This window comes from Oncorhynchus nerka, linkage group LG8 (assembly GCF_034236695.1).
Source record: "Oncorhynchus nerka isolate Pitt River linkage group LG8, Oner_Uvic_2.0, whole genome shotgun sequence".
In the NCBI taxonomy this organism is placed as follows: Eukaryota; Metazoa; Chordata; class Actinopteri; order Salmoniformes; family Salmonidae; genus Oncorhynchus; species Oncorhynchus nerka.
The window spans coordinates 60,048,571-60,075,638 of NC_088403.1; the positions used below are offsets into that span (position 1 = coordinate 60,048,571).

At 45.0% G+C, this 27,068-nt stretch overlaps 1 protein-coding gene across 2 annotated transcripts in view; it reads left to right on the top strand.

The window, feature by feature from the left end:
• The window catches only part of LOC115125320 (suppressor of hairless protein homolog), a 131,564-nt gene that overhangs the window by 90,628 nt on the left and 13,868 nt on the right, over positions 1-27,068 (top strand). For both annotated transcript variants that reach the window (XM_065021955.1, XM_065021956.1), the window contains 4 exons: positions 596-770; positions 2,722-2,859; positions 4,922-5,034; positions 23,249-23,389. In XM_065021955.1, coding sequence (XP_064878027.1) covers positions 596-770; positions 2,722-2,859; positions 4,922-5,034; positions 23,249-23,389 — 567 coding nt within the window. The remainder of the gene's footprint in view (positions 1-595; positions 771-2,721; positions 2,860-4,921; positions 5,035-23,248; positions 23,390-27,068) is intronic.

Consider the following 27,068-nt stretch of genomic DNA (forward strand, 5'->3'; position numbering starts at 1 on the left):
TCTTCCTGTCCCACTCACACCTCTCTCTCTCTCTCTCTCTCATTCCCTCCCTTTCTTCCTGTCCCACTCACACCTCTCTCTCTGTCCCACTCACACCTCTCTCTCTGTCCCACTCACACCTCTCTCTCTGTCCCACTCACACCTCTCTCTCTGTCCCACTCACACCTCTCTCTCTGTCCCACTCACACCTCTCTCTCTGTCCCACTCACACCTCTCTCTCTGTCTCACTCACACCTCTCTCTCTCTGTCTCACTCACACCTCTCTCTCTCTGTCTCACTCACCATTCTCTCTCTGTCTCACTCACACCTCTCTCTCTGTCTCACTCACACCTCTCTCTCTGTCTCACTCACACCTCTCTCTCTGTCTCACTCACACCTCTCTCTCTGTCTCTCTCTCTCCTCTCTCTCTCTGTGTGTCTCTCACTCACTCTCTCTCTCTGTCTCTCTCTCTCTCTCTCTCTCTCTGTCTCTCTCACTCACTCTCTGTCTCTCTCACTCACTCTCTGTCTCTCTGTCTCTGTCTCTCTCACTCACTCACTCTCACCAAAGAAATGACTAACTGGTGCCTGGCCTTATTTTTTTCCCTCTCACCCAGAACTATTGCACAGCCAAAACCTTGTACATATCAGACTCCGACAAGAGAAAGCACTTCATGCTGTCGGTCAAGATGTTCTACGGCAACAGCGCCGACATCGGCGTCTTCCTTAGTAAGAGGATAAAAGTCATCTCCAAGCCCTCCAAGAAGAAACAGTCCCTGAAGAACGCAGACCGTGAGTCACACAAACGCCAACACACACACACACACACACACACTCACACTCATAGGGCCCTGCTTTCAAAAGGCATCCTTCCTTCCTCGAACAGGACGTGGCTCGTGAAAGACGTCTATTGAAACTATTCTATTGTGTTCAAACAATGTTCATTTCTGCCATTCCACAATGCTACTATTGCTCTTCATCAAAGTTTCCCTGTTTTCCAGTCTTGCCGCTAGAGGGCACTACAGCTCAAAAAACAGATGACAACCGATGCCTGAAAAATGACCCATTTACATTTACATTTAAGTCATTTAGCAGACGCTCTTATCCAGAGCGACTTACAAATTGGTGCTTTCACCTTATGACATCCAGTGGAACAGCCACTTTACAATAGACCCAATGTTCAATATTGTTAAGTCGCTGTAGAGTGTGTTTTTTGGCCCGCTTTCTACCCTCTTCTCTCTCATCTTATCACCCAGACGGGGACATGTGTTGTTCTCTCTCATCTTATCACCCAGATGGGGACATGTTGTTGTCTCTCATCCTGTCACCCAGATGGGGACATGTGTTGTTCTCTCTCATCTTATCACCCAGATGGGGACATGTTGTTGTCTCTCATCCTATCACCCAGACGGGGACATGTGTTGTTCTCTCTCATCTTATCACCCAGATGGGGACATGTGTTGTTCTCATCTTATCACCCAGATGGGGACATGTGTTGTTCTCTCTCATCTTATCACCCAGATGGGGACATGTGTTGTTCTCTCACATCCTGTCACCCAGATGGGGACATGTGTTGTTCTCTCACATCCTGTCACCCAGATGGGGACATGTTGTTGTCTCTCATCCTGTCACCCAGATGGGGACATGTGTTGTTCTCTCTCATCTTATCACCCAGACGGGGACATGTGTTGTTCTCTCTCATCTTATCACCCAGATGGGGACATGTGTTGTTCTCTCTCATCTTATCACCCAGATGGGGACATGTGTTGTTCTCTCTCATCTTATCACCCAGACGGGGACATGTGTTGTTCTCTCTCATCTTATCACCCAGATGGGGACATGTGTTGTTCTCATCTTATCACCCAGATGGGGACATGTGTTGTTCTCTCACATCCTGTCACCCAGATGGGGACATGTTGTTCTCTCACATCCTGTCACCCAGATGGGGACATGTTGTTCTCTCTCATCCTGTCACCCAGATGGGGACATGTTGTTCTCTCTCATCCTGTCACCCAGATGGGGACATGTTGTTGTCTCTCATCCTGTCACCCAGATGGGGACATGTGTTGTTCTCTCTCATCTTATCACCCAGATGGGGACATGTGTTGTTCTCTCTCATCTTATCACCCAGATGGGGACATGTTGTTGTCTCTCATCCTGTCACCCAGATGGGGACATGTTGTTGTCTCTCATCCTGTCACCCAGATGGGGACATGTGTTGTTCTCTCTCATCTTATCACCCAGATGGGGACATGTGTTGTTCTCTCTCATCTTATCACCCAGATGGGGACATGTTGTTGTCTCTCATCCTGTCACCCAGATGGGGACATGTTGTTCTCTCTCATCTTATCACCCAGATGGGGACATGTTGTTCTCTCTCATCTTATCACCCAGATGGGGACATGTGTTGTTCTCTCTCATCTTATCACCCAGACGGGGACATGTGTTGTTCTCATCTTATCACCCAGACGGGGACATGTGTTGTTCTCATCTTATCACCCAGATGGGGACATGTGTTGTTCTCTCTCATCTTATCACCCAGACGGGGACATGTGTTGTTCTCATCTTATCACCCAGACGGGGACATGTGTTCTCATCTTATCACCCAGATGGGGACATGTGTTGTTCTCTCTCATCTTATCACCCAGACGGGGACATGTGTTGTTCTCTCTCATCCTGTCACCCAGATGTACATGTAGTGTGTTCTCTTTATCTCTCTCTCTGTGTGTGTCTCCTACTGCAGTGTGTATTGCATCGGGGACCAAGGTGGCCCTGTTCAACCGGTTGCGGTCCCAGACGGTCAGCACGCGCTACCTACATGTGGAGGGGGGGAACTTCCACGCCAGCTCCCAGCAATGGGGTGCCTTCTACGTTCACCTGTGTGAGTGTGGTACACACACACACACACACACACACACACACTTCCACTGTAAAAATGTGTGTAAGGGTGTATGCGTGTATGGGCAATGTATTTAATTTATTTAACTAGACAAGTCAGTTAGGAAAAAAATGGTATTTTACATTGACAACCTACCGGGGAACAGTGGGTTAACTCCCTTGTTCAGGGGTGGAACGACATATGTTTACCTTGTCAGCTCGGGGATTCAGTCTTGCCACCTTTCGGTTACTAGTCCAACGCTCTAACCACTAAGGCAACCTGCCGCCCCAAATGGGTAATGTATGTGTGTGTGGGTAATGTATGTGTGTGTGGGTAATGTATGTATGTGTGGGTAATGTATGGGTAATGTATGTGTGGGTGGGTAGTGTGTGTGTGGGGGGGTAATGTATGGGTAATGTATGTGTGGGTGGGTAATGTATGGGTAATGTATGTGTGTGTGGGTAATGTATGTGTGTGTGGGTAATGTGTGGGTAATGTATGTATGTGTGTGTGGGTTATGTGTGGGTAGTGTATGTGTGTGTGGGTTATGTGTGTGTGTGTGTAATGTATGGGTAATGTATGTGTGTATGGGTAATGTATGTGTGTGTGGGTAATGTATGTGTGTGTGGGTTATGTGTGTGTGTGTGTAATGTATGGGTAATGTATGTGTGTGTGGGTAATGTATGTGTGTGTGGGTTATGTGTGTGTGGCTAATGTATGGGTAATGTATGTGTGTGTGGGTAATGTATGGGTAATGTGTGTAGGGAAGCATTCAAACCCCTTCACTTTTTCCACATTTTGTTATGTTACAGCCTTATTCTAAAATTGCATTTTATTCCCTCATCAATCTACACACAATACCCCATAATGACAGATATTACTCAGTACTTTGTTGAAGCACCTTTGGCAGCAATTACAGCCTTGAGTCTTCTTGGGTATGACGCTATAAACTTGGCACACCTGTATTTGGGGAGTTTCTCTCATTCTTCTCTGCAGTTCCTCTCAAGCTCTGTCAGGTTGGATGGGGAGCGTCGCTGCACTGCTATTTTCAGGTCTCTCCTGAGATGTTTGATCGGGTTCAAGTCCGTGCTCTGGCTGGACCACTCAAGGACATTCAGAGACATGTCCCGAAGCCACTCCTGTGTTGTCTTGCCTGTGTGCTTGGGTTCGTTGTCCTGTTGGAAGGTGAACCTTCACCCTAGTCTGAGGTCCTGGGCACTCTGGAGCAGGTTTTCATCAAGGATCTCTCTGTACTTTGCTCCTTTCATCTTTCCCTCGATCCTGACTAGTCTCCCAGTCCCTGCTACTGAAAAACATCCCCACAGCATGATGCTGTCACCACCGTGCTTCACCGTAGGGATGGTGCCAGGTTTCCTCCAGAAGTGATGCTTGGCATTCAGGCCAAAGAGTTCAATCTGATTGGTGGAGTGCTGCAGAGATGGTTGTCCTTCTGGAAGGTTCTCCAATCTCCACAGAGGAACTCTAGCTCTGTTAGAGTGACCATTGGATTTTTTGTCACCTCCCTGACCAAGGCCCATCTCCCTGATTGCTCAGTTTGGCCGGGAGGCCAGCTCTTGGAAGACTCTTGGTGGTTCCAAACTTCTTGCATTTAAGAATGATGTTCTTGGGGACCTTCAATGCTGCAGACATGTTTTGGTACCCTTCCCCAGATCTATGTCATTATGGGGTATTGTGGGGTATTATGGGGTATTGTGATGTCATTATGGGGTATTGTGATGTCATTACGGGGTATTGTGATGTCATTACGGGGTATTGTGATGTCATTATGGGGTAGTGTGATGTCATTATGGGGTATTGTGTGTAGATTGAGGACATTTGTTTATGTAATTCATTTTAGAATAAGACTAATGTAACAACTTTTTGATAAAGTCAAGTGGTCTGAATATTTTCTGATTCCACGGTATGGGTAAATGACAATACCATGCTTTTTTAAAAAGTGGATTGTTGAGAGGCTTGACGTTACACATTTCCACCCTAAAATTCTTTATACTCAGTGTATGTGCTATTGAAACAAAAGATTAATGTTGTGTGTCCTGTTCCCCAGTGGATGACGAGGAGTCTGAAGGAGAGGAGTTCACTGTGAGAGATGGCTACATCCACTATGGACAGACGGTCAAACTGGTCTGCTCTGTCACCGGGATGGCCCTGCCACGCCTGGTACTACCCACCACTTCACTCTCTTCACTCTCTTACGTCTCTCCTCTCTCCCTGTTTCTCTCCTCTCTCCCTGTTTCTCTCCTCTCTCCCTGTTTCTCTCCTCTCTCCCTGTTTCTCTCCTCTCTCCATGTTTCTCTCCTCTCTCCATGTTTCTCTCCTCTCTCCATGTTTCTCTCCTCTCTCCATGTTTCTCTCCTCTCTCCATGTTTCTCTCCTCTCTCCATGTTTCTCTCCTCTCTCCATGTTTCTCTCCTCCATGTTTCTCTCCATGTTTCTCTCCTCTCTCCATGTTTCTCTCCTCCATGTTTCTCTCCATGTTTCTCTCCTCTCTCCATGTTTCTCTCCATGTTTCTCTCCATGTTTCTCCTCTCTCCATGTTTCTCTCCATGTTTCTCTCCATGTTTCTCTTCTCTCCATGTTTCTCTCCTCTCTCCATGTTTCTCTCCTCTCTCCATGTTTCTCTCCTCTCTCCCTGTTTCTCTCCTCTCTCCATGTTTCTCTCCATGTTTCTCTCCTCTCTCAATGTTTCTCTCCTCCATGTTTCTCTCCATGTTTCTCTCCTCTCTCAATGTTTCTCTCCTCCATGTTTCTCTCCATGTTTCTCTCTCTCCATGTTTCTCTCCATGTTTCTCTCCTCCATGTTTCTCTCCATGTTTCTCTCCTCCATGTTTCTCTCCATGTTTCTCTCCTCTCTCAATGTTTCTCTCCTCCATGTTTCTCTCCATGTTTCTCTCCTCTCTCCATGTTTCTCTCCTCCATGTTTCTCTCCATGTTTCTCTCCTCTCTCCATGTTTCTCTCCATCTCTCATGTTTCTCTCCATGTTTCTCTCCTCTCTCCATGTTTCTCTCCTCTCTCCATGTTTCTCTCCTCTCTCCATGTTTCTCTCCTGTTTCTCTCCTCTCTCCATGTTTCTCTCCTCTCTCCTCTCTCCATGTTTCTCTCCTCTCTCCATGTTTCTCTCCTCTCTCCTCTCTCAATGTTTCTCTCCTCTCTCCATGTTTCTCTCCTCTCTCCTCTCTCAATGTTTCTCTCCTCTCTCATGTTTCTCTCCTCTCTCAATGTTTCTCTCCTCCATGTTTCTCTCCATGTTTCTCTCCTCTCTCCATGTTTCTCTCCTCCATGTTTCTCTCCATGTTTCTCTCCTCTCTCAATGTTTCTCTCCTCCATGTTTCTCTCCATGTTTCTCTCCTCTCTCCATGTTTCTCTCCATGTTTCTCTCCTCTCTCCATGTTTCTCTCCTCTCTCCATGTTTCTCTCCTCTCTCCATGTTTCTCTCCTCTCCCATGTTTCTCTCCTCTCTCCATGTTTCTCTCCTCCATGTTTCTCTCCATGTTTCTCTCCTCTCTCCATGTTTCTCTCCTCTCTCCATGTTTCTCTCCTCTCTCCATGTTTCTCTCCTCTCTCCATGTTTCTCTCCTCCATGTTTCTCTCCTCTCTCCATGTTTCTCTCCTCTCTCCATGTTTCTCTCCTCTCTCCATGTTTCTCTCCATGTTTCTCTCCATGTTTCTCTCCTCTCTCCATGTTTCTCTCCATGTTTCTCTCTCCTCCATGTTTCTCTCCCATGTTTCTCTCCATGTTTCTCTCCTCTCTCCATGTTTCTCTCCTCTCTCCATGTTTCTCTCCTCTCTCCATGTTTCTCTCCTCTCTCCATGTTTCTCTCCTCTCTCCATGTTTCTCTCCTCTCTCCATGTTTCTCTCCATGTTTCTCTCCATGTTTCTCTCCTCTCTCCATGTTTCTCTCCTCTCTCTCATCTCTCTCCATGTTTCTCTCCTCTCTCCATGTTTCTCTCCATGTTTCTCTCCATGTTTCTCTCCTCTCTCCATGTTTCTCTCCTCCATGTTTCTCTTCTCTCCTCCATGTTTCTCTCCTCTCTCCATGTTTCTCTCCTCTCTCCATGTTTCTCTCCTCTCTCCATGTTTCTCTCCATGTTTCTCTCCTCTCTCCATGTTTCTCTCCATGTTTCTCTGTTTCTCTCCATGTTTCTCTCCTCTCTCCATGTTTCTCTCCTCTCTCCATGTTTCTCTCCTCTCTCCATGTTTCTCTCCCATGTTTCTCTCCATGTTTCTCTCCTCTCTCCATGTTTCTCTCCTCTCTCCATGTTTCTCTCCTCTCTCCATGTTTCTCTCCTCTCCATGTTTCTCTCCATGTTTCTCTCCTGTTTCTCTCCATGTTTCTCTCCTCTCTCTCCATGTTTCTCTCCTCTCTCCATGTTTCTCTCCTGTTTCTCTCCTCTCTCCATGTTTCTCTCCTCCTCCATGTTTCTCCTCTCTCCATGTTTCTCTCCATGTTTCTCTCCATGTTTCTTTCTCTCCATGTTTCTCTCCATGTTTCTCTCCTCTCTCCATGTTTCTCTCCTCTCTCCATGTTTCTCTCCTCTGTTTCTCCATGTTTCTCTCCATGTTTCCATGTTTCTCCATGTTTCTCTCTCCATGTTTCTCTCCTCTCTCCATGTTTCTCTCCTCTCTCCATGTTTCTCTCCATGTTTCTCTCCATGTTTCTCTCCTCTCTCCATGTTTCTCTCCTCTCTCCATGTTTCTCTCCTCTCTCCATGTTTCTCTCCTCTCCATGTTTCTCTCCTCTCTCCATGTTTCTCCATGTTTCTCTCTCTCCTCTCTCTCCATGTTTCTCTCCTCTCTCCATGTTTCTCTCCTCCATGTTTCTCTCCTCTCTCAATGTTTCTCTCCTCCATGTTTCTCTCCATGTTTCTCTCCATGTTTCTCTCCTCTCTCCATGTCTCTCTCCTCTCCATGTTTCTCTCCTCTCTCCATGTTTCTCTCCATGTTTCTCTCCATGTTTCTCTCCTCTCTCCATGTTTCTCTCCTCCATGTTTCTCTCCATGTTTCTCTCCTGTTTCTCTCCATGTTTCTCTCCTCTCTCCATGTTTCTCTCCATCTCCATGTTTCTCTCTCCATGTTTCTCTCCTCCATGTTTCTCTTCTCTCCTCCATGTTTCTCTCCTCTCTCCATGTTTCTCTCCTCTCTCCATGTTTCTCTCCTCTCTCCATGTTTCTCTCCTCTCTCCATGTTTCTCTCCTCTCTCCATGTTTCTCTCCTCTCTCCATGTTTCTCTCTCCATGTTTCTCTCTCCATGTTTCTCTCCTCTCTCCATGTTTCTCTCCATGTTTCTCTCCTCTCCATGTTTCTCTCCATGTTTCTCTCCTCTCTCCATGTTTCTCTCCTCTCTCCATGTTTCTCTCCTCTCTCCATGTTTCTCTCCTCTCTCCTCTCTCCATGTTTCTCTCCTCCATGTTTCTCTCCATGTTTCTCTCCTCTCTCCATGTTTCTCTCCTCTCTCCATGTTTCTCTCCATGTTTCTCTCCTCTCTCCATGTTTCTCTCCCATGTTTCTCTCCTCTCTCATGTTTCTCTCCTCTCTCCATGTTTCTCTCCTCCATCTGTTTCTCTCCTCTCTCCATGTTTCTCTCCTCTCCTCCTCCATGTTTCTCTCCTCATGTTTCTCTCTCTCCATGTTTCTCTCCATGTTTCTCTCCTCTCCTCCATGTTTCTCTCCTCTGTTTCTCCATGTTTCTCTCCTCTCTCCATGTTCTCTCCTCTCTCCATGTTTCTCTCCTCTCTCCATGTTTCTCTCCTCTCTCTCCATGTTTCTCTCCTCTCTCCATGTTTCTCTGTTTCCTCTCTCCATGTTTCTCTCTCCATGTTTCTCCCATGTTTCTCTCCTCTCTCCTCCATGTTTCTCTCCTCTCTCCATGTTTCTCTCCTCTCTCCATGTTTCTCTCCATGTTTCTCTCCTCTTTCTCTCCTCTCTCCATGTTTCTCTCCTCTCTCCATGTTTCTCTCCATGTTTCTCTCCTCTCTCCATGTTTCTCTCCTCTCATGTTTCTCTCCATGTTTCTCTCCTCTGTTTCTCCATGTTTCTCTCCTCTCTCCATGTTTCTCTCCTCTCTCTCTCTCCATGTTTCTCCTCCATGTTTCTCTCCCATGTTTCTCTCCTCTCTCCATGTTTCTCTCCTCTCTCCATGTTTCTCTCCTCTCTCCATGTTTCTCCTCTCTCATGTTTCTCTCTCTCTCATGTTTCTCTCCTCTCTCCATGTTTCTCTCCATGTTTCTCTCCTCTCTCCATGTTTCTCTCCTCTCTCCATGTTTCTCTCCTCTCTCCATGTTTCTCTCCTCCTCCATGTTTCTCTCCTCTCTCCATGTTTCTCTCCTCTCTCCATGTTTCTCTCCTCCATGTTTCTCTCCATGTTTCTCTCCTCTCTCAATGTTTCTCTCCTCCATGTTTCTCTCTCTCATGTTTCTCTCCTCTCTCCATGTTTCTCTCCTCTCTCCATGTTTCTCTCCTCCATGTTTCTCTCCATGTTTCTCTCCCCTCTCATGTTTCTCTCCTCTCTCCATGTTTCTCTCCATGTTTCTCTCCTCTCTCCATGTTTCTCTCCTCTCTCCATGTTTCTCTCCTCTCTCCATGTTTCTCTCCTCTCTCCATGTTTCTCTCCATGTTTCTCTCCTCTCTCATGTTTCTCTCCTCTCTCCATGTTTCTCTCTCTCCATGTTTCTCTCCATGTTTCTCTCCTCTCTCCATGTTTCTCTCCATGTTTCTCTCCTCTCTCCATGTTTCTCTCCTCTCTCCATGTTTCTCTCCTCTCTCCATGTTTCTCTCCTCTCTCCATGTTTCTCTCCATCTCCATGTTTCTCTCCTCTCTCCATGTTTCTCTCCTCTCATGTTTCTCTCCTCCATGTTTCTCTCCTCTCTCCATGTTTCTCCTCTCTCATGTTTCTCTCTCATGTTTCTCTCCTCTCTCCATGTTTCTCTCCTCTCTCCATGTTTCTCTCCATGTTTCTCTCCTCTCTCCATGTTTCTCTCCTCCATGTTTCTCTCCATGTTTCTCTCCTCTCTCCATGTTTCTCTCCATGTTTCTCTCTCCATGTTTCTCTCCATGTTTCTCTCCTCTCTCCATGTTTCTCTCCATGTTTCTCTCCTCTCTCCATGTTTCTCTCCTCCATGTTTCTCTCCATGTTTCTCTCCTCTCTCCATGTTTCTCTCCTCTCTCCATGTTTCTCTCCTCTCTCCATGTTTCTCTCATGTTTCTCTCCTCCATGTTTCTCTCCATGTTTCTCTCCATCTCTCCATGTTTCTCTCCTGTTTCTCTCCATGTTTCTCTCCTCCATGTTTCTCTCCTCTCTCTCTCTCCATGTTTCTCTCCTCTCTCTCATGTTTCTCTCCATGTTTCTCTCTCCATGTTTCTCTCCTCTCTCCATGTTTCTCTCCATGTTTCTCTCCATGTTTCTCTCCTCTCTCCATGTTTCTCTCCTCTCCATCTCTCCATGTTTCTCTCCTCTCTCCATGTTTCTCCTCATGTTTCTCTCCATGTTTCTCTCCTCTCTCCATGTTTCTCTCTCCATGTTTCTCTCCTCTCTCCATGTTTCTCTCCTCTCTCCATGTTTCTCTCCATGTTTCTCTCTCCATGTTTCTCTCCTCTCTCCATGTTTCTCTCCTCCATGTTTCTCTCCATGTTTCTCTCCTCTCTCCATGTTTCTCTCCTCCTCCATGTTTCTCTCTCTCCATGTTCTCTCCATGTTTCTCTCCTCCTCCATGTTTCTCTCCATGTTTCTCTCCTCTCTCCATGTTTCTCTCCTCTCTCCATGTTTCTCTCCTCTCTCCATGTTTCTCTCCATGTTTCTCTCCTCTCTCCATGTTTCTCTCCATGTTTCTCTCCATGTTTCTCTCCTCTCTCCATGTTTCTCTCCTCTCTCCATGTTTCTCTCCTCTCTCCATGTTTCTCTCCTCTCTCCATGTTTCTCTGTTTCTCTCCTCTCTCCATGTTTCTCTCTCTCTGTTTCTCTCCATGTTTCTCTCCTCTCTCCATGTTTCTCTCCATGTTTCTCTCCTCTCATGTTTCTCTCCTCTCTCCATGTTTCTCTCCTCTCCATGTTTCTCTCCTCTCTCCATGTTTCTCTCCTCTCCATGTTTCTCTCCTCTCCCATGTTTCTCTCCTCTCTCCATGTTTCTCTCCATGTTTCTCTCTCTCTCCATGTTTCTCTCCTCTCCATGTTTCTCTCCTCTCTCCTCTCTCATGTTTCTCTCTCCTCTCTCCCATGTTTCTCTGTTTCTCTCCTCTCTCCATGTTTCTCTCCTCTCATGTTTCTCTCCTCTCTCCATGTTTCTCTCCTCTCTCCATGTTTCTCTCCTCTCATGTTTCTCTCCTCTCTCCATGTTTCTCTCCTCTCCATGTTTCTCTCCTCTCTCCATGTTTCTCTCCTCTCTCCATGTTTCTCTCCTCTCTCCATGTTTCTCTCCTCTCTCCATGTTTCTCTCCTCTCTCCATGTTTCTCTCCATGTTTCTCTCTCCATGTTTCTCTCCTCTCTCCATGTTTCTCTCCTCTCTCCATGTTTCTCTCCATGTTTCTCTCCATGTTTCTCTCCATGTTTCTCTCCTCTCTCCATGTTTCTCTCCTCTCTCCATGTTTCTCTCCATGTTTCTCTCCTCTCTCCATGTTTCTCTCCATGTTTCTCTCCTCTCTCCATGTTTCTCTCCATGTTTCTCTCCTCTCTCCATGTTTCTCTCCTCTCTCCATGTTTCTCTCCATGTTTCTCTCCTCTCCATGTTTCTCTCCTCTCTCCATGTTTCTCTCCATGTTTCTCTCCATGTTTCTCTCCATGTTTCTCTATCCTCCCATGTTTCTCTCCTCTCTCCATGTTTCTCTCCTCTCTCCATGTTTCTCTCCTCTCTCCATGTTTCTCTCCATGTTTCTCTCCTCTCTCCATGTTTCTCTCCTCTCTCCATGTTTCTCTCCTCCATGTTTCTCTCCATGTTTCTCTCTCCATGTTTCTCTCCATGTTTCTCTCCTCTGTGTTCTCTCTCCATGTTTCTCTCCTCTCTCCATGTTTCTCTCCTCTCTCCATGTTTCTCTCCTCTCTCCTCCATGTTTCTCTCCTCTCTCCATGTTTCTCTCCTCTCTCCATGTTTCTCTCCATGTTTCTCTCTCTCTCCATGTTTCTCTCCTCTCTCCATGTTTCTCTCCATGTTTCTCTCCTCTCTCCATGTTTCTCTCCATGTTTCTCTCCTCTCTCCATGTTTCTCTCCATGTTTCTCTCCTCTCTCCATGTGTCTCTCCATGTTTCTCTCCTCTCTCCATGTTTCTCTCCATGTTTCTCTCCTCTCTCCATGTTTCTCTCTCTCTCTCCATGTTTCTCTCCTCTCTCCATGTTTCTCTCCTCTCTCCATGTTTCTCTCCATGTTTCTCTCCTCTCCATGTTTCTCTCCTCTCTCCATGTTTCTCTCCTCTCTCCATGTTTCTCTCCATGTTTCTCTCTCCATGTTTCTCTCCTCTCTCCATGTTTCTCTCCATGTTTCTCTCCTCTCTCCATGTTTCTCTCCTCTCTCCATGTTTCTCTCCATGTTTCTCTCTCCATGTTTCTCTCCATGTTTCTCTCTCCATGTTTCTCTCTCCTCCATGTTTCTCTCCTTTCTCTCCATGTTTCTCTCCTCTCTCCATGTTTCTCTCTCTCCATGTTTCTCTCCTCTCTCCATGTTTCTCTCCTCTCTCCATGTTTCTCTCTCTCCATGTTTCTCTCTCTCTCCATGTTTCTCTCCTCCTCCATGTTTCTCTCCTCTCTCCATGTTTCTCTCCATGTTTCTCTCCATGTTTCTCTCCATGTTTCTCTCCTCTCCATGTTTCTCTCCTCCTCCATGTTTCTCTCCATGTTTCTCTCTCTCATGTTTCTCTCCATGTGTTCTCTCTCTCTCCATGTTTCTCTCCATGTTTCTCTCCTCTCTCCATGTTTCTCTCCTCTCTCCATGTTTCTCTCCTCTCTCCATGTTTCTCTCCTCTCTCCATGTTTCTCTCCATCTCTCTCTCTCCATGTTTCTCTCTCTCCATGTTTCTCTCCATGTTTCTCTCCTCTCTCCATGTTTCTCTCTCCATGTCCATCTCCTTTCTCCATGTTTCTCTCCTCTCTCCATGTTTCTCTCCATGTTTCTCTCCTCTCTCCATGTTTCTCTGTTTCTCTCCATGTTTCTCTCCTCTCTCCATGTTTCTCTCTCTCTCTCTCCTCTCCATCTTTCTCTCCTCTCTCCATGTTTCTCTCCTCTCTCCATGTTTCTCTCCATGTTTCTCTCCTCTCTCCATGTTTCTCTCCTCTCCATGTTTCTCTCCTCTCTCCATGTTTCTCTCCTCTCTCCATGTTTCTCTCCTCTCATGTTTCTCTCCTCTCTCCATGTTTCTCTCCTCTCTCTCCATGTTTCTCTCCTCTCTCCATGTTTCTCTCCTCTCTCCTCTCCATGTTTCTCTCCTCTCTCCATGTTTCTCTCCTCTCTCCATGTTTCTCTCCATGTTTCTCTCCATGTTTCTCTCCTCTCTCCATGTTTCTCTCCTCTCTCCATGTTTCTCTCCTCTCTCCATGTTTCTCTCCATGTTTCTCTCCTCTCTCCATGTTTCTCTCCTCTCTCCATGTTTCTCTCCTCTCTCCATGTTTCTCTCCTCTCTCCATGTTTCTCTCCTCTCTCCATGTTTCTCTCCATGTTTCTCTCCTCTCTCCATGTTTCTCTCCTGTTTCTCTCCATGTTTCTCTCCTCCATGTTTCTCTCCTCTCCTCTCCATGTTTCTCTCCTCTCTCCATGTTTCTCTCCTCTCTCCATGTTTCTCTCCATGTCTCCTGTTTCTCTCATGTTTCTCTCTCTCCATGTTTCTCTCCTCTCTCCATGTTTCTCTCCTCTCTCCATGTTTCTCTCCTCTCTCCATGTTTCTCTCCATGTTTCTCTCTCCATGTTTCTCTCCATGTTTCTCATGTTTCTCTCTCTCCATGTTTCTCTCCTCTCTCCATGTTTCTCTCCTCTCTCCATGTTTCTCTCTCTCTCCATGTTTCTCTCCTCTCTCCATGTTTCTCTCCTGTTTCTCCATGTTTCTCTCCTCTCTCCATGTTTCTCTCCTCTCTCCATGTTTCTCTCCTGTTTCTCTCCATGTTTCTCTCCTCTCTCATGTTTCTCTCTCTCATGTTTCTCTCCATGTTCTCTCCATGTTTCTCTCCTCTCTCCATGTTTCTCTCCATGTTTCTCTCCTCTCTCCATGTTTCTCTCCTCTCTCCATGTTTCTCTCTCTCTCTCCATGTTTCTCTCCTCTCTCTCCATGTTTCTCTCCATGTTTCTCTCCTCTCCATGTTTCTCTCTCCATGTTTCTCTCCATGTTTCTCTCTCTCCATGTTTCTCTCCATGTTTCTCTCCTCTCTCCATGTTTCTCCATGTTTCTCTCCATGTTTCTCTCCTCTCTCCATGTTTCTCTCCTCTCTCCATGTTTCTCTCATGTTTCTCTCCATGTTTCTCTCCATGTTTCTCTCCTCTCCATGTTTCTCTCCATGTGTTCTCTCTCATGTTTCTCTCCATGTTTCTCTCCTCTCTCCATGTTTCTCTCCATGTTCTCTCTCTCCTCTCTCCATGTTTCTCTCCCTCCATGTTTCTCTCCTCTCTCCATGTTTCTCTCCATCCTCTCTCTCATGTTTCTCTCCATCTCTCCATGTTTCTCTCCATGTTTCTCTCCTCTCCATGTTTCTCCTCTCTCCATGTTTCTCTCCTCTCTCCATGTTTCTCTCCTCTCTCCATGTTTCTCTCCTCCTCCATGTTTCTCTCCATCTCTCCATGTTTCTCTCCTCTCTCCATGTTTCTCTCCATGTTTCTCTCCCATGTTTCTCTCCTCTCTCCATGTTTCTGTTTCTCTCTCTCCATGTTTCTCTCCTCTCTCCATGTTTCTCTCCTCTCCATGTTTCTCTCCATGTTTCTCTCCTCTCTCCATGTTTCTCTTCTCTCCATGTTTCTCTCCTCTCTCCATGTTTCTCTCCTCTCTCCATGTTTCTCTCCTCTCATGTTTCTCTCCTCTCTCCATGTTTCTCTCCTCTCTCCATGTTTCTCTCCTCTCCATGTTTCTCTCCTCTCTCCATGTTTCTCTCCATGTTTCTCTCCATGTTTCTCTCTCTCCATGTTTCTCTCATGTTTCTCTCCTCTCTCCATGTTTCTCTCCTCTCTCCATGTTTCTCTCCTCTCTCTCCATGTCTCTCCATGTTTCTCTCTCTCTCTCCATGTTTCTCTCCATGTTTCTCTCCTCTCTCATGTTTCTCTCCATGTTTCTCCTCTCTCCATGTTTCTCTCCTCTCTCCATGTTTCTCTCTCCATGTTTCTCTCCATGTTTCTCTCCTCCATGTTTCTCTCTCTCCATGTTTCTCTCCATGTTTCCTCCTCTCTCCATGTTTCTCTCCTCTCTCCATGTTTCTCTCCATGTTTCTCTCCTCTGTTTCTCTCCTCCATGTTTCTCTCCATGTTTCTCTCCTCTCCATGTTTCTCTCTCATGTTTCTCTCCTCTCTCCATGTTTCTCTCCATGTTTCTCTCCTCTCCATGTTTCTCTCCTCTCTCCATGTTTCTCTCCATGTTTCTCTCCTCTCTCCATGTTTCTCTCCTCTCTCCATGTTTCTCTCCATGTTTCTCTCCTCTCTCCATGTTTCTCTCCATGTTTCTCTCCATGTTTCTCTCCTCTCTCCATGTTTCTCTCCATGTTTCTCTCCTCTCTCCATGTTTCTCTCCATGTTTCTCTCCTCTCTCCATGTTTCTCTCCTCTCTCCATGTTTCTCTCCATGTTTCTCTCCTCTCTCCATGTTTCTCTCCATGTTTCTCTCCTCTCTCCATGTTTCTCTCCTCTCTCCATGTTTCTCTCCTCTCTCCATGTTTCTCTCCATGTTTCTCTCCATGTTTCTCTCCATGTTTCTCCATGTTTCTCTCCTCTCTCCATGTTTCTCTCCTCTCTCCATCCTCCTCTCTCCATGTTTCTCTCTCTCTCCATGTTTCTCTCCTCTCTCCATGTTTCTCTCCATGTCTCCATGTTTCTCTCCATGTTTCTCTCCTCTCTCCATGTTTCTCTCCATGTTTCTCTCCTCTCTCCATGTTTCTCTCCTCTGTTTCTCTCCTCTCTCCATGTTTCTCTCCTCTCTCCATGTTTCTCTCCTCTCTCCATGTTTCTCTCTCTCTCCATGTTTCTCTCCTCTCTCCATGTTTCTCTCCTCCATGTTTCTCTCCATGTTTCTCTCTCTCCATGTCTCTCTCCATGTTTCTCTCCTCTCTCCATGTTTCTCTCCATGTTTCTCTCCTCTCTCCATGTTTCTCTCCATGTTTCTCTCCTCTCTCCATGTTTCTCTCCATGTTTCTCTCCATGTTTCTCTCCTCTCTCCATGTTTCTCTCCATGTTTCTCTCCTCTTTCCATGTTTCTCTCCATGTTTCTCTCCTCTCTCCATGTTTCTCTCCATGTTTCTCTCCATGTTTCTCTCCATGTTTCTCTCCATGTTTCTCTCTCCATGTTTCTCTCCATCTCTCCATGTTTCTCTCCTCTCTCCATGTTTCTCTCTCTCCATGTTTCTCTCCATGTTTCTCTCATGTTTCTCTCCATGTTTCTCTCCTCTCTCCATGTTTCTCTCTCTCCATGTTTCTCTCCATGTTTCTCTCCTCTCTCCATGTTTCTCTCTCTCTCCATGTTTCTCTCCTCTCTCATGTTTCTCTCCATCTCTCCTCTCATGTTTCTCTCCATGTTTCTCTCCATCTCTCCATCTCTCCATGTTTCTCTCCTCTCTCATGTTTCTCTCCATGTTTCTCTCCTCTCATGTTTCTCTCCTCTCCATGTTTCTCTCCATGTTTCTCTCCATGTGTCTTCTCTCCATGTTTCTCTCCTCTCTCCATGTTTCTCTCCTCCATTCTCTCTCCATGTTTCTCTCCTCTCTCCATGTTTCTCTCCTCCATGTTTCTCTCCTCTCTCCATGTTTCTCTCTCTCCATGTTTCTCTCCTCTCTCCATGTTTCTCTCCATGTTTCTCTCTCTCCATGTTTCTCTCCTCTCTCCATGTTTCTCTCCTCTCTCCATGTTTCTCTCCATGTTTCTCTCCATGTTTCTCTCCTCTCTCCATGTTTCTCTCCCATGTTTCTCTCCTCTCTCCATGTTTCTCTCCATGTTTCTCTCTCCCATGTTTCTCTCCATGTTTCTCTCCTCTCTCCATGTTTCTCTCCATGTTTCTCTCCTCTTTCTCTCCATGTTTCTCTCCTCTCTCCATGTTTCTCTCCTCTCTCCATGTTTCTCTCCATGTTTCTCTCCTCTCTCCATGTTTCTCTCCATGTTTCTCTCCTCTCTCCATGTTTCTCTCCATGTTTCTCTCCATGTTTCTCTCCTCTCTCCATGTTTCTCTCTCTCCATGTTTCTCTCCATGTTTCTCTCCATGTTTCTCTCCATGTTTCTCTCCATGTTTCTCTCCTCTCTCCATGTTTCTCTCCTCCATGTTTCTCTCCATGTTTCTCTCCATGTTTCTCTCCTCTCTCCATGTTTCTCTCCTCTCTCCATGTTTCTCTCCTCTCTCCATGTTTCTCTCCTCTCTCCATGTTTCTCTCCATGTTTCTCTCCTCTCTCCATGTTTCTCTCCTCTCCATGTTTCTCTCCATGTCTCCCTCTCTCCATGTTTCTCTCTCTCTCTCATGTTTCTCTCCATCCATGTTTCTCTCCTCTCTTCTCTCCATGTTTCTCTCCTCTCTCCATGTTTCTCTCCTCTCTCCATGTTTCTCTCCATGTTTCTCTCCATGTTTCTCTCCATGTTTCTCTCCATGTTCTCTCCATGTTTCTCTCCTCTCTCCATGTTTCTCTCCATGTTTCTCTCCATGTTTCTCTCCTCTCTCCATGTTTCTCTCCATGTTTCTCTCCTCTCTCCATGTTTCTCTCCTCTCTCCATGTTTCTCTCCATGTTTCTCTCCATGTTTCTCTCCTCTCTCCATGTTTCTCTCCTCTCTCCATGTTTCTCTCCATGTTTCTCTCATGTTTCTCTCCATGTTTCTCTCCTCTCTCCATGTTTCTCTCCATGTTTCTCTCCATGTTTCTCTCCATGTTTCTCTCCATGTTTCTCTCCATGTTTCTCTCCTCTCTCCATGTTTCTCTCTCTCTCCATCTCCATGTTTCTCTCCATGTTTCTCTCCATGTTCTCTCTCTCCATGTTTCTCTCCTCCATGTTTCTCTCTGTTTCTCCATGTTTCTCTCCATGTTTCCATGTTTCTCTCTCTCTCCATGTTTCTCTGTTTCTCTCTCTCCATGTTTCTCTCCATGTTTCTCTCCTCTCTCCATGTTTCTCTCCATGTTTCTCTCTCCATGTTTCCATGTTTCTCTCCATGTTTCTCTCCTCTCTCCATGTTTCTCTCCTCTCCATGTTTCTCTCCTCTCTCCATGTTTCTCTCCATGTTTCTCTCCTCTCTCCATGTTTCTCTCCATGTTTCTCTCCTCTCTCCATGTTTCTCTCCATGTTTCTCTCCTCTCTCCATGTTTCTCTCCATGTTTCTCTCTCTCTCCATGTTTCTCTCTCATGTTTCTCTCCTCCCATGTTTCTCTCTCCATGTTTCTCTCTCCATGTTTCTCTCATGTTTCTCTCCATGTTTCTCTCCTCTCTCCATGTTTCTCTCCATGTTTCTCTCCATGTTTCTCTCTCCATGTTTCTCTCCTCTCTCCATGTTTCTCTCCTCATGTTTCTCTCCTCTCTCCATGTTTCTCTCCATGTTTCTCTCCATCTCTCCATGTTTCTCTCCATGTTTCTCTCTCTCTCCATGTTTCTCTCTCTCCATGTTTCTCTCCTCTCTCCATGTTTCTCTCCATGTTTCTCTCCTCTCTCATGTTTCTCTCCTCCCATGTTTCTCTCCTCTCCATGTTTCTCTCCATGTTTCTCTCCATGTCTCCATGTTTCTCTCCTCCATGTTTCTCTCCTCTCCATGTTTCTCTCTCTCCATGTTTCTCTCCTTTTCTCTCCTCTCTCCATGTTTCTCTCCTCTCTCCATGTTTCTCTCCATGTTTCTCTCCTCTCTCCATGTTTCTCTCCATGTTTCTCTCCTCTCTCCATGTTTCTCTCCTCCATGTTTCTCTCCTCTCTCCATGTTTCTCTCCATGTTTCTCTCCTCTCTCCATGTTTCTCTCCTCTCTCCATGTTTCTCTCCTCTCTCCATGTTTCTCTCCTCTCTCCATGTTTCTCTCCTCTCTCCATGTTTCTCTCCTCTCTCCATGTTTCTCTCCATGTTTCTCTCCTCTCTCCATGTTTCTCTCCTCTCTCCATGTTTCTCTCCTCTCTCCATGTTTCTCTCCATGTTTCTCTCTCTCCATGTTTCTCTCCATGTTTCTCTCCTCTCTCCATGTTTCTCTCCTCTCATGTTTCTCTCCTCTCTCCATGTTTCTCTCCTCTCTCAATGTTTCTCTCCTCCATGTTTCTCTCCATGTTTCTCTCCTCTCTCAATGTTTCTCTCCTCCATGTTTCTCTCCATGTTTCTCTCCTCTCTCCATGTTTCTCTCCTCTCTCCATGTTTCTCTCCTCTCTCCATGTTTCTCTCCATGTTTCTCTCCTCTCTCCATGTTTCTCTCCATGTTTCTCTCCTCTCTCCATGTTTCTCTCCTCTCATGTTTCTCTCCATGTTTCTCTCCTCTCTCCATGTTTCTCTCCTCTCTCCATGTTTCTCTCCATGTTTCTCTCTCTCCATGTTTCTCTCCTCTCTCCATGTTTCTCTCCTCTCTCCATGTTTCTCTCCATGTTTCTCTCCATGTTTCTCTCCATGTTTCTCTCCTCTCTCCATGTTTCTCTCCATGTTTCTCTCCTCTCTCCATGTTTCTCTCCTCTCTCCATGTTTCTCTCCATGTTTCTCTCTCCATGTTTCTCTCCATGTTTCTCTCCTCTCTCCATGTTTCTCTCCTCTCTCCATGTTTCTCTCCATGTTTCTCTCCTCTCTCCATGTTTCTCTCCCATGTTTCTCTCCTCCATGTTTCTCTCCTCTCTCCATGTTTCTCTCCATGTTTCTCTCCATGTTTCTCTCCATGTTTCTCTCCATGTTTCTCTCCTCTCTCCATGTTTCTCTCCATGTTTCTCTCCTCCATGTTTCTCTCTCCATGTTTCTCTCCTGTTTCTCCATGTTTCTCTCTCCATGTTTCTCTCCTCTCTCCATGTTTCTCTCCATGTTTCTCTCCTCTCTCCATGTTTCTCTCCTCTCCATGTTTCTCTCCATGTTTCTCTCCTCTCTCCATGTTTCTCTCCATGTTTCTCTCCATGTTTCTCTCCTCTCCATGTTTCTCTCCTCTCTCATGTTTCTCTCCATGTTTCTCTCCATGTTTCTCTCCTCTCTCCATGTTTCTCTCCCATGTTTCTCTCCATGTTTCTCTCCTCTCTCCATGTTTCTCTCCTCTGTTTCTCTCTTTCTCATGTTTCTCTCCTCTCTCCATGTTTCTCTCCATGTTTCTCTCCATGTTTCTCTCCTCTCTCCATGTTTCTCTCTCTCCATGTTTCTCTCCTCTCTCCATGTTTCTCTCCTCTCTCCATGTTTCTCTCCATGTTTCTCTCCTCTCTCCATGTTTCTCTCCTCCATGTTTCTCTCCTCTCTCCATGTTTCTCTCCTCTCTCCATGTTTCTCTCCTCTCTCCATGTTTCTCTCCTCTCTCCATGTTTCTCTCCTCTCTCCATGTTTCTCTCCATGTTTCTCTCCTCTCTCCATGTTTCTCTCCTCTCTCCATGTTTCTCTCCTCTCTCCATGTTTCTCTCTCTCCTCCATGTTTCTCTCCATGTTTCTCTCCTCTCTCATGTTTCTCTCCTCCATGTTTCTCTCCATGTTTCTCTCCTGTTTCTCTCCATGTTTCTCTCTCTCCATGTTTCTCTCCCATGTTTCTCTCTCCATGTTTCTCCATGTTTCTCTCTCCTCTCTCCATGTTTCTCTCCATGTTTCTCTCCTCTTTCCATGTTTCTCTCCATGTTTCTCTCCTCTCTCCATGTTTCTCTCCATGTTTCTCTCCATGTTTCTCTCCTCCATGTTTCTCTCCATGTTTCTCTCCTCCATGTTTCTCTCCATGTTTCTCTCCTCTCTCCATGTTTCTCTCCTCTCTCCATGTTTCTCTCCATGTTTCTCTCCTCTCTCCATGTTTCTCTCCATGTTTCTCTCTCTCTCCATGTTTCTCTCCTCTCTCCATGTTTCTCTCCATGTTTCTCTCCTCTCTCCATGTTTCTCTCCATCTCTCCTCTCTCCATGTTTCTCTCCATGTTTCTCTCCATGTTTCTCCATCTCTCCATGTTTCTCTCCTCTCTCCATGTTTCTCTCCATGTTTCTCCATGTTTCTCTCCATGTTTCTCTCCTCTCTCCATGTTTCTCTCCATCTCCATGTTTCTCTCTCCATGTTTCTCTCCTCCATGTTTCTCTCCTCTCTCCATGTTTCTCTCCATGTTTCTCTCCATGTTTCTCTCCTCTCTCCATGTTTCTCTCCATGTTTCTCTCCATGTTTCTCTCCATGTTTCTCTCCTCTCTCCATGTTTCTCTCCATGTTTCTCTCCTCTCTCCATGTTTCTCTCCATGTTTCTCTCCTCTCTCCATGTTTCTCTCCTCCATGTTTCTCTCCATGTTTCTCTCCTCTCTCCATGTTTCTCTCCTCCATGTTTCTCTCCATGTTTCTCTCCTCTCTCATGTTTCTCTCCTCCATGTTTCTCTCCATGTTTCTCTCCATGTTTCTCTCCTCTCTCCATGTTTCTCTCTCTCCATGTTTCTCTCATGTTTCTCTCCTCTCTCCATGTTTCTCTCCATCCATCTTTCTCTCCATGTTTCTCCTCTCTCATGTTTCTCTCCATGTTTCTCTCCTGTTTCTCTCCTCCATGTTTCTCTCCATGTTTCTCTCCTCTCCATGTTTCTCTCCCTCTCTCATGTTTCTCTCCTCTCTCCATGTTTCTCTCCTCTCCATGTTTCTCTCTCTCCATGTTTCTCTCCATGTTTCTCTCCTCTCTCCATGTTTCTCTCCATGTTTCTCTCCATGTTTCTCTCCTCTCTCCATGTTTCTCCCTCTCTCCATGTTTCTCTCCTCTCTCCATGTTTCTCTCCTCTCTCCATGTTTCTCTCCATGTTTCTCCTCTCTCCATGTTTCTCTCTCTCCATGTTTCTCTCCTCTCCATGTTTCTCTCCTCTCTCCATGTTTCTCTCCATGTTTCTCTCCTCTCTCCATGTTTCTCTCCATGTTTCTCTCCTCTTTCCATGTTTCTCTCTTCTCTCTCCATGTTTCTCTCCTCTCTCCATGTTTCTCTCCATGTTTCTCTCCTCTTTCCATGTTTCTCTCCATGTTTCTCTCCTCTCTCCATGTTTCTCTCCTCTCTCCATGTTTCTCTCCTCTCTCCATGTTTCTCTCCATGTTTTCTCTCCATGTTTCTCTCCTCTCTCCATGTTTCTCTCATGTTTCTCTCCATGTTTCTCTCCATGTTTCTCTCCTCTCTCCATGTTTCTCTCCTCTCTCCATGTTTCTCTCCATGTTTCTCTCCTCTCTCCATGTTTCTCTCCTCCATGTTTCTCTCCTCTCTCCATGTTTCTCTCCATGTTTCTCTCCTCTCTCCATGTTTCTCTCCTCCATGTTTCTCTCCATGTTTCTCTCCTCTCTCCATGTTTCTCTCCTCTCTCCATGTTTCTCTCCTCTCTCCATGTTTCTCTCCATGTTTCTCTCCATGTTTCTCTCCATGTTTCTCTCCATGTTTCTCTCCATGTTTCTCTCCATGTTTCTCTCCTCTCTCCATGTTTCTCTCCTCTCTCCATGTTTCTCTCCTCTCTCCATGTTTCTCTCCTCTCTCCATGTTTCTCTCCTCCATGTTTCTCTCCATGTTTCTCCGTGTTTCTCTCCTCCATGTTTCTCTCCATGTTTCTCTCTCTCTCCATCTCTCCATGTTTCTCTCCTCTCTCCATGTTTCTCTCCTCTTTCCATGTTTCTCTCCTCTCTCCATGTTTCTCTCTCCTCCATGTTTCTCTCCTCTCTCCATGTTTCTCTCCATGTTTCTCTCCATGTTTCTCTCCATGTTTCTCTCCTCTCTCCCCATGTGTCTCTTCATGTTTCTCTCCTCTATCCATGTTTCTCTCCATGTTTCTCTCCTCTCTCCATGTTTCTCTCCATGTTTCTCTCCTCTCTCCATGTTTCTCTCCATGTTTCTCTCCATGTTTCTCTCCATGTTTCTCTCCTCTCTCCATGTTTCTCTCCATGTTTCTCTCTCTCCATGTTTCTCTCTTCTCTCTCCATGTTTCTCTCCTCTCTCCATGTTTCTCTCTTCATCTCCACTCTTTATTTTTGTGTCTTGTATGTCTTTTTTATGTTAATATTCTCACTATTTCTCTTTATTACCAACACACACACTAATGAAAGTTAATGATGTTATTTGTACACTGAGCTCTAAGCAACTAAACCCTAAACACCAGCCTGTCTGTGTGTGTCAGATCATCCGTAAGGTGGACAAGCAGACGGCCTTGTTGGATGCAGACGACCCCGTCTCCCAGCTGCACAAGTGTTCATTCTACCTGAAGGACACAGAGCGGATGTACCTGTGCCTTTCCCAAGAGAGGATCATACAGTTTCAAGTGAGTGAGACACTACCTTCCATTACGCGTTGAGACCACCTTCATTACATGTTGAGACCACCTTCATTACATGTTGAGACCACCTTCATTACATGTTGAGACCACCTTCATTACATGTTGAGACCACCTTCATTACATGTTGAGACTACCTTCCATTATGCGTTGAGACCACCTTCATTACATGTTGAGACTACCTTCCATTATGCGTTGAGACCACCTTCATTACATGTTGAGACCACCTTCATTACATGTTGAGACTACCTTCAATTATGCGTTGAGACCATCTTCATTACATGTTGAGACTACCTTCACTACGCGTTGAGACCACCTTCATTACGTGTTGAGACTACATTCATTACATGTTGAGACCACCTTCACTACGCGTTGAGACCACCTTCCATTACATGTTGAGACTACCTTCCATTATGCGTTGAGACCACCTTCCATTACATGTTGAGACCACCTTCCATTACATGTTGAGACCACCTTTATTACATGTTGAGACCACCTTTATTACATGTTGAGACTACCTTCCATTATGCGTTGAGACCACCTTCCATTACATGTTGAGACCACCTTCCATTACATGTTGAGACTACCTTCATTACATGTTGAGACCACCTTCATTACATGTTGAGACTACCTTCATTACATGCTGAGACTACCTTCATTACGTGTTGAGACTACCTTCATTACATGTTGAGACTACCTTCATTACGCGTTGAGACCACCTTCATTACATGTTGAGACTACCTTCATTACATGTTGAGACCACCTTCATTACATGTTGAGACTACCTTCATTACATGTTGAGACCACCTTCCATTACACGTTGAGACTACATTCATTACATGTTGAGACCACCTTCACTACATCTTGAGACCACCTTCATTACATGTTGAGACTACCTTCATTAAGCGTTGAGACCATTACATGTTGAGACTACCTTCATTACATGTTGAGACTACCTTCATTACGCGTTGAGACCACCTTCATTACATGTTGAGACCACCTTCATTACATGTTGAGACTACCTTCATTACATGTTGAGACTACCTTCATTACATGTTGAGACTACCTTCATTACGCGTTGAGACCACCTTCACTACATGTTGAGACTACCTTCACTACATGTTGAGAACACCTTCATTACATGTTGAGACCACCTTCCATTACATGTTGAGACCACCTTCATTACATGTTGAGACCACCTTCCATTACATGTTGAGACCACCTTCATTACATGTTGAGACCACCTTCATTACATGTTGAGACTACCTTCATTACATGTTGAGACCACCTTCATTACATGTTGAGACTACCTTCATTACATGTTGAGACTACCTTCATTACGTGCTGAGACTACCTTCATTACGTGTTGAGACTACCTTCATTACACGTTGAGACCACCTTCATTACATGTTGAGACTACCTTCACTACATCTTGACTTCATTACATGTTGAGACTACCTTCATTACATGTTGAGACTACCTTCATTAAGCGTTGAGACCATTACATGTTGAGACTACCTTCATTACATGTTGAGACTACCTTCATTACGCGTTGAGACCACCTTCATTACATGTTGAGACTACCTTCATTACATGTTGAGACTACCTTCATTACATGTTGAGACTACCTTCATTACATGTTGAGACTACCTTCATTACATGTTGAGACTACCTTCATTACATGTTGAGACCACCTTCACTACGCGTTGAGACCACCTTCCATTACATGTTGAGACTACCTTCCATTATGCGTTGAGACCACCTTCCATTACATGTTGAGACCACCTTCCATTACATGTTGAGACCACCTTCCATTACATGTTGAGACCACCTTTATTACATGTTGAGACCACCTTTATTACATGTTGAGACTACCTTCCATTATGCGTTGAGACCACCTTCCATTACATGTTGAGACCACCTTCCATTACATGTTGAGACTACCTTCATTACATGTTGAGACCACCTTCATTACATGTTGAGACTACCTTCATTACATGCTGAGACTACCTTCATTACGTGTTGAGACTACCTTCATTACATGTTGAGACTACCTTCATTACGCGTTGAGACCACCTTCATTACATGTTGAGACTACCTTCATTACATGTTGAGACCACCTTCATTACATGTTGAGACTACCTTCATTACATGTTGAGACCACCTTCCATTACACGTTGAGACTACATTCATTACATGTTGAGACCACCTTCACTACATCTTGAGACCACCTTCATTACATGTTGAGACTACCTTCATTAAGCGTTGAGACCATTACATGTTGAGACTACCTTCATTACATGTTGAGACTACCTTCATTACATGTTGAGACTACCTTCATTACATGTTGAGACTACCTTCATTACATGTTGAGACTACCTTCATTACATGTTGAGACTACCTTCATTACGCGTTGAGACCACCTTCACTACATGTTGAGACCACCTTCATTACGCGCTGAGACCACCTTCATTACGCGCTGAGACCACCTTCATTACATGTTGAGACTACCTTCATTACATGTTGAGACTACCTTCATTACATGTTGAGACTACCTTCATTACATGTTGAGACTACCTTCATTACATGTTGAGACTACCTTCACTACATGTTGAGAACACCTTCATTACATGTTGAGACCACCTTCCATTACATGTTGAGACCACCTTCATTACATGTTGAGACCACCTTCCATTACATGTTGAGACCACCTTCATTACATGTTGAGACCACCTTCATTACATGTTGAGACTACCTTCATTACATGTTGAGACCACCTTCATTACATGTTGAGACTACCTTCATTACATGTTGAGACTACCTTCATTACGTGCTGAGACTACCTTCATTACATGTTGAGACTACCTTCATTACACGTTGAGACCACCTTCATTACATGTTGAGACTACCTTCATTACGCGTTGAGACCACCTTCATTACATGTTGAGACCACCTTCATTACATGTTGAGACTACCTTCATTACATGTTGAGACTACATTCCATTACACGTTGAGACTACATTCATTACATGTTGAGACCACCTTCACTACATCTTGACTTCATTACATGTTGAGACTACCTTCATTACATGTTGAGACTACCTTCATTAAGCGTTGAGACCATTACATGTTGAGACTACCTTCATTACATGTTGAGACTACCTTCATTACGCGTTGAGACCACCTTCATTACATGTTGAGACCACCTTCATTACATGTTGAGACTACCTTCATTACATGTTGAGACTACCTTCATTACATGTTGAGACTACCTTCATTACATGTTGAGACTACCTTCATTACATGTTGAGACTACCTTCATTACATGTTGAGACTACCTTCACTACACGTTGAGACTACATTCACTACACGTTGAGACTACATTCACTACACGTTGAGACTACATTCATTCCCCTTTGAGACCACCTTCATTACATGTTGAGACTACCTTCATTACATGTTGAGACTACATTCACTACATGTTGAGACCACCTTTATTACATGTTGAGACCACCTTCATTACATGTTGAGACTACCTTCCATTACGCGTTGAGACCACCTTCCATTACATGTTGAGACCACCTTCCATTACATGTTGAGACCACCTTTATTACATGTTGAGACCACCTTTATTACATGTTGAGACCACCTTCATTACATGTTGAGA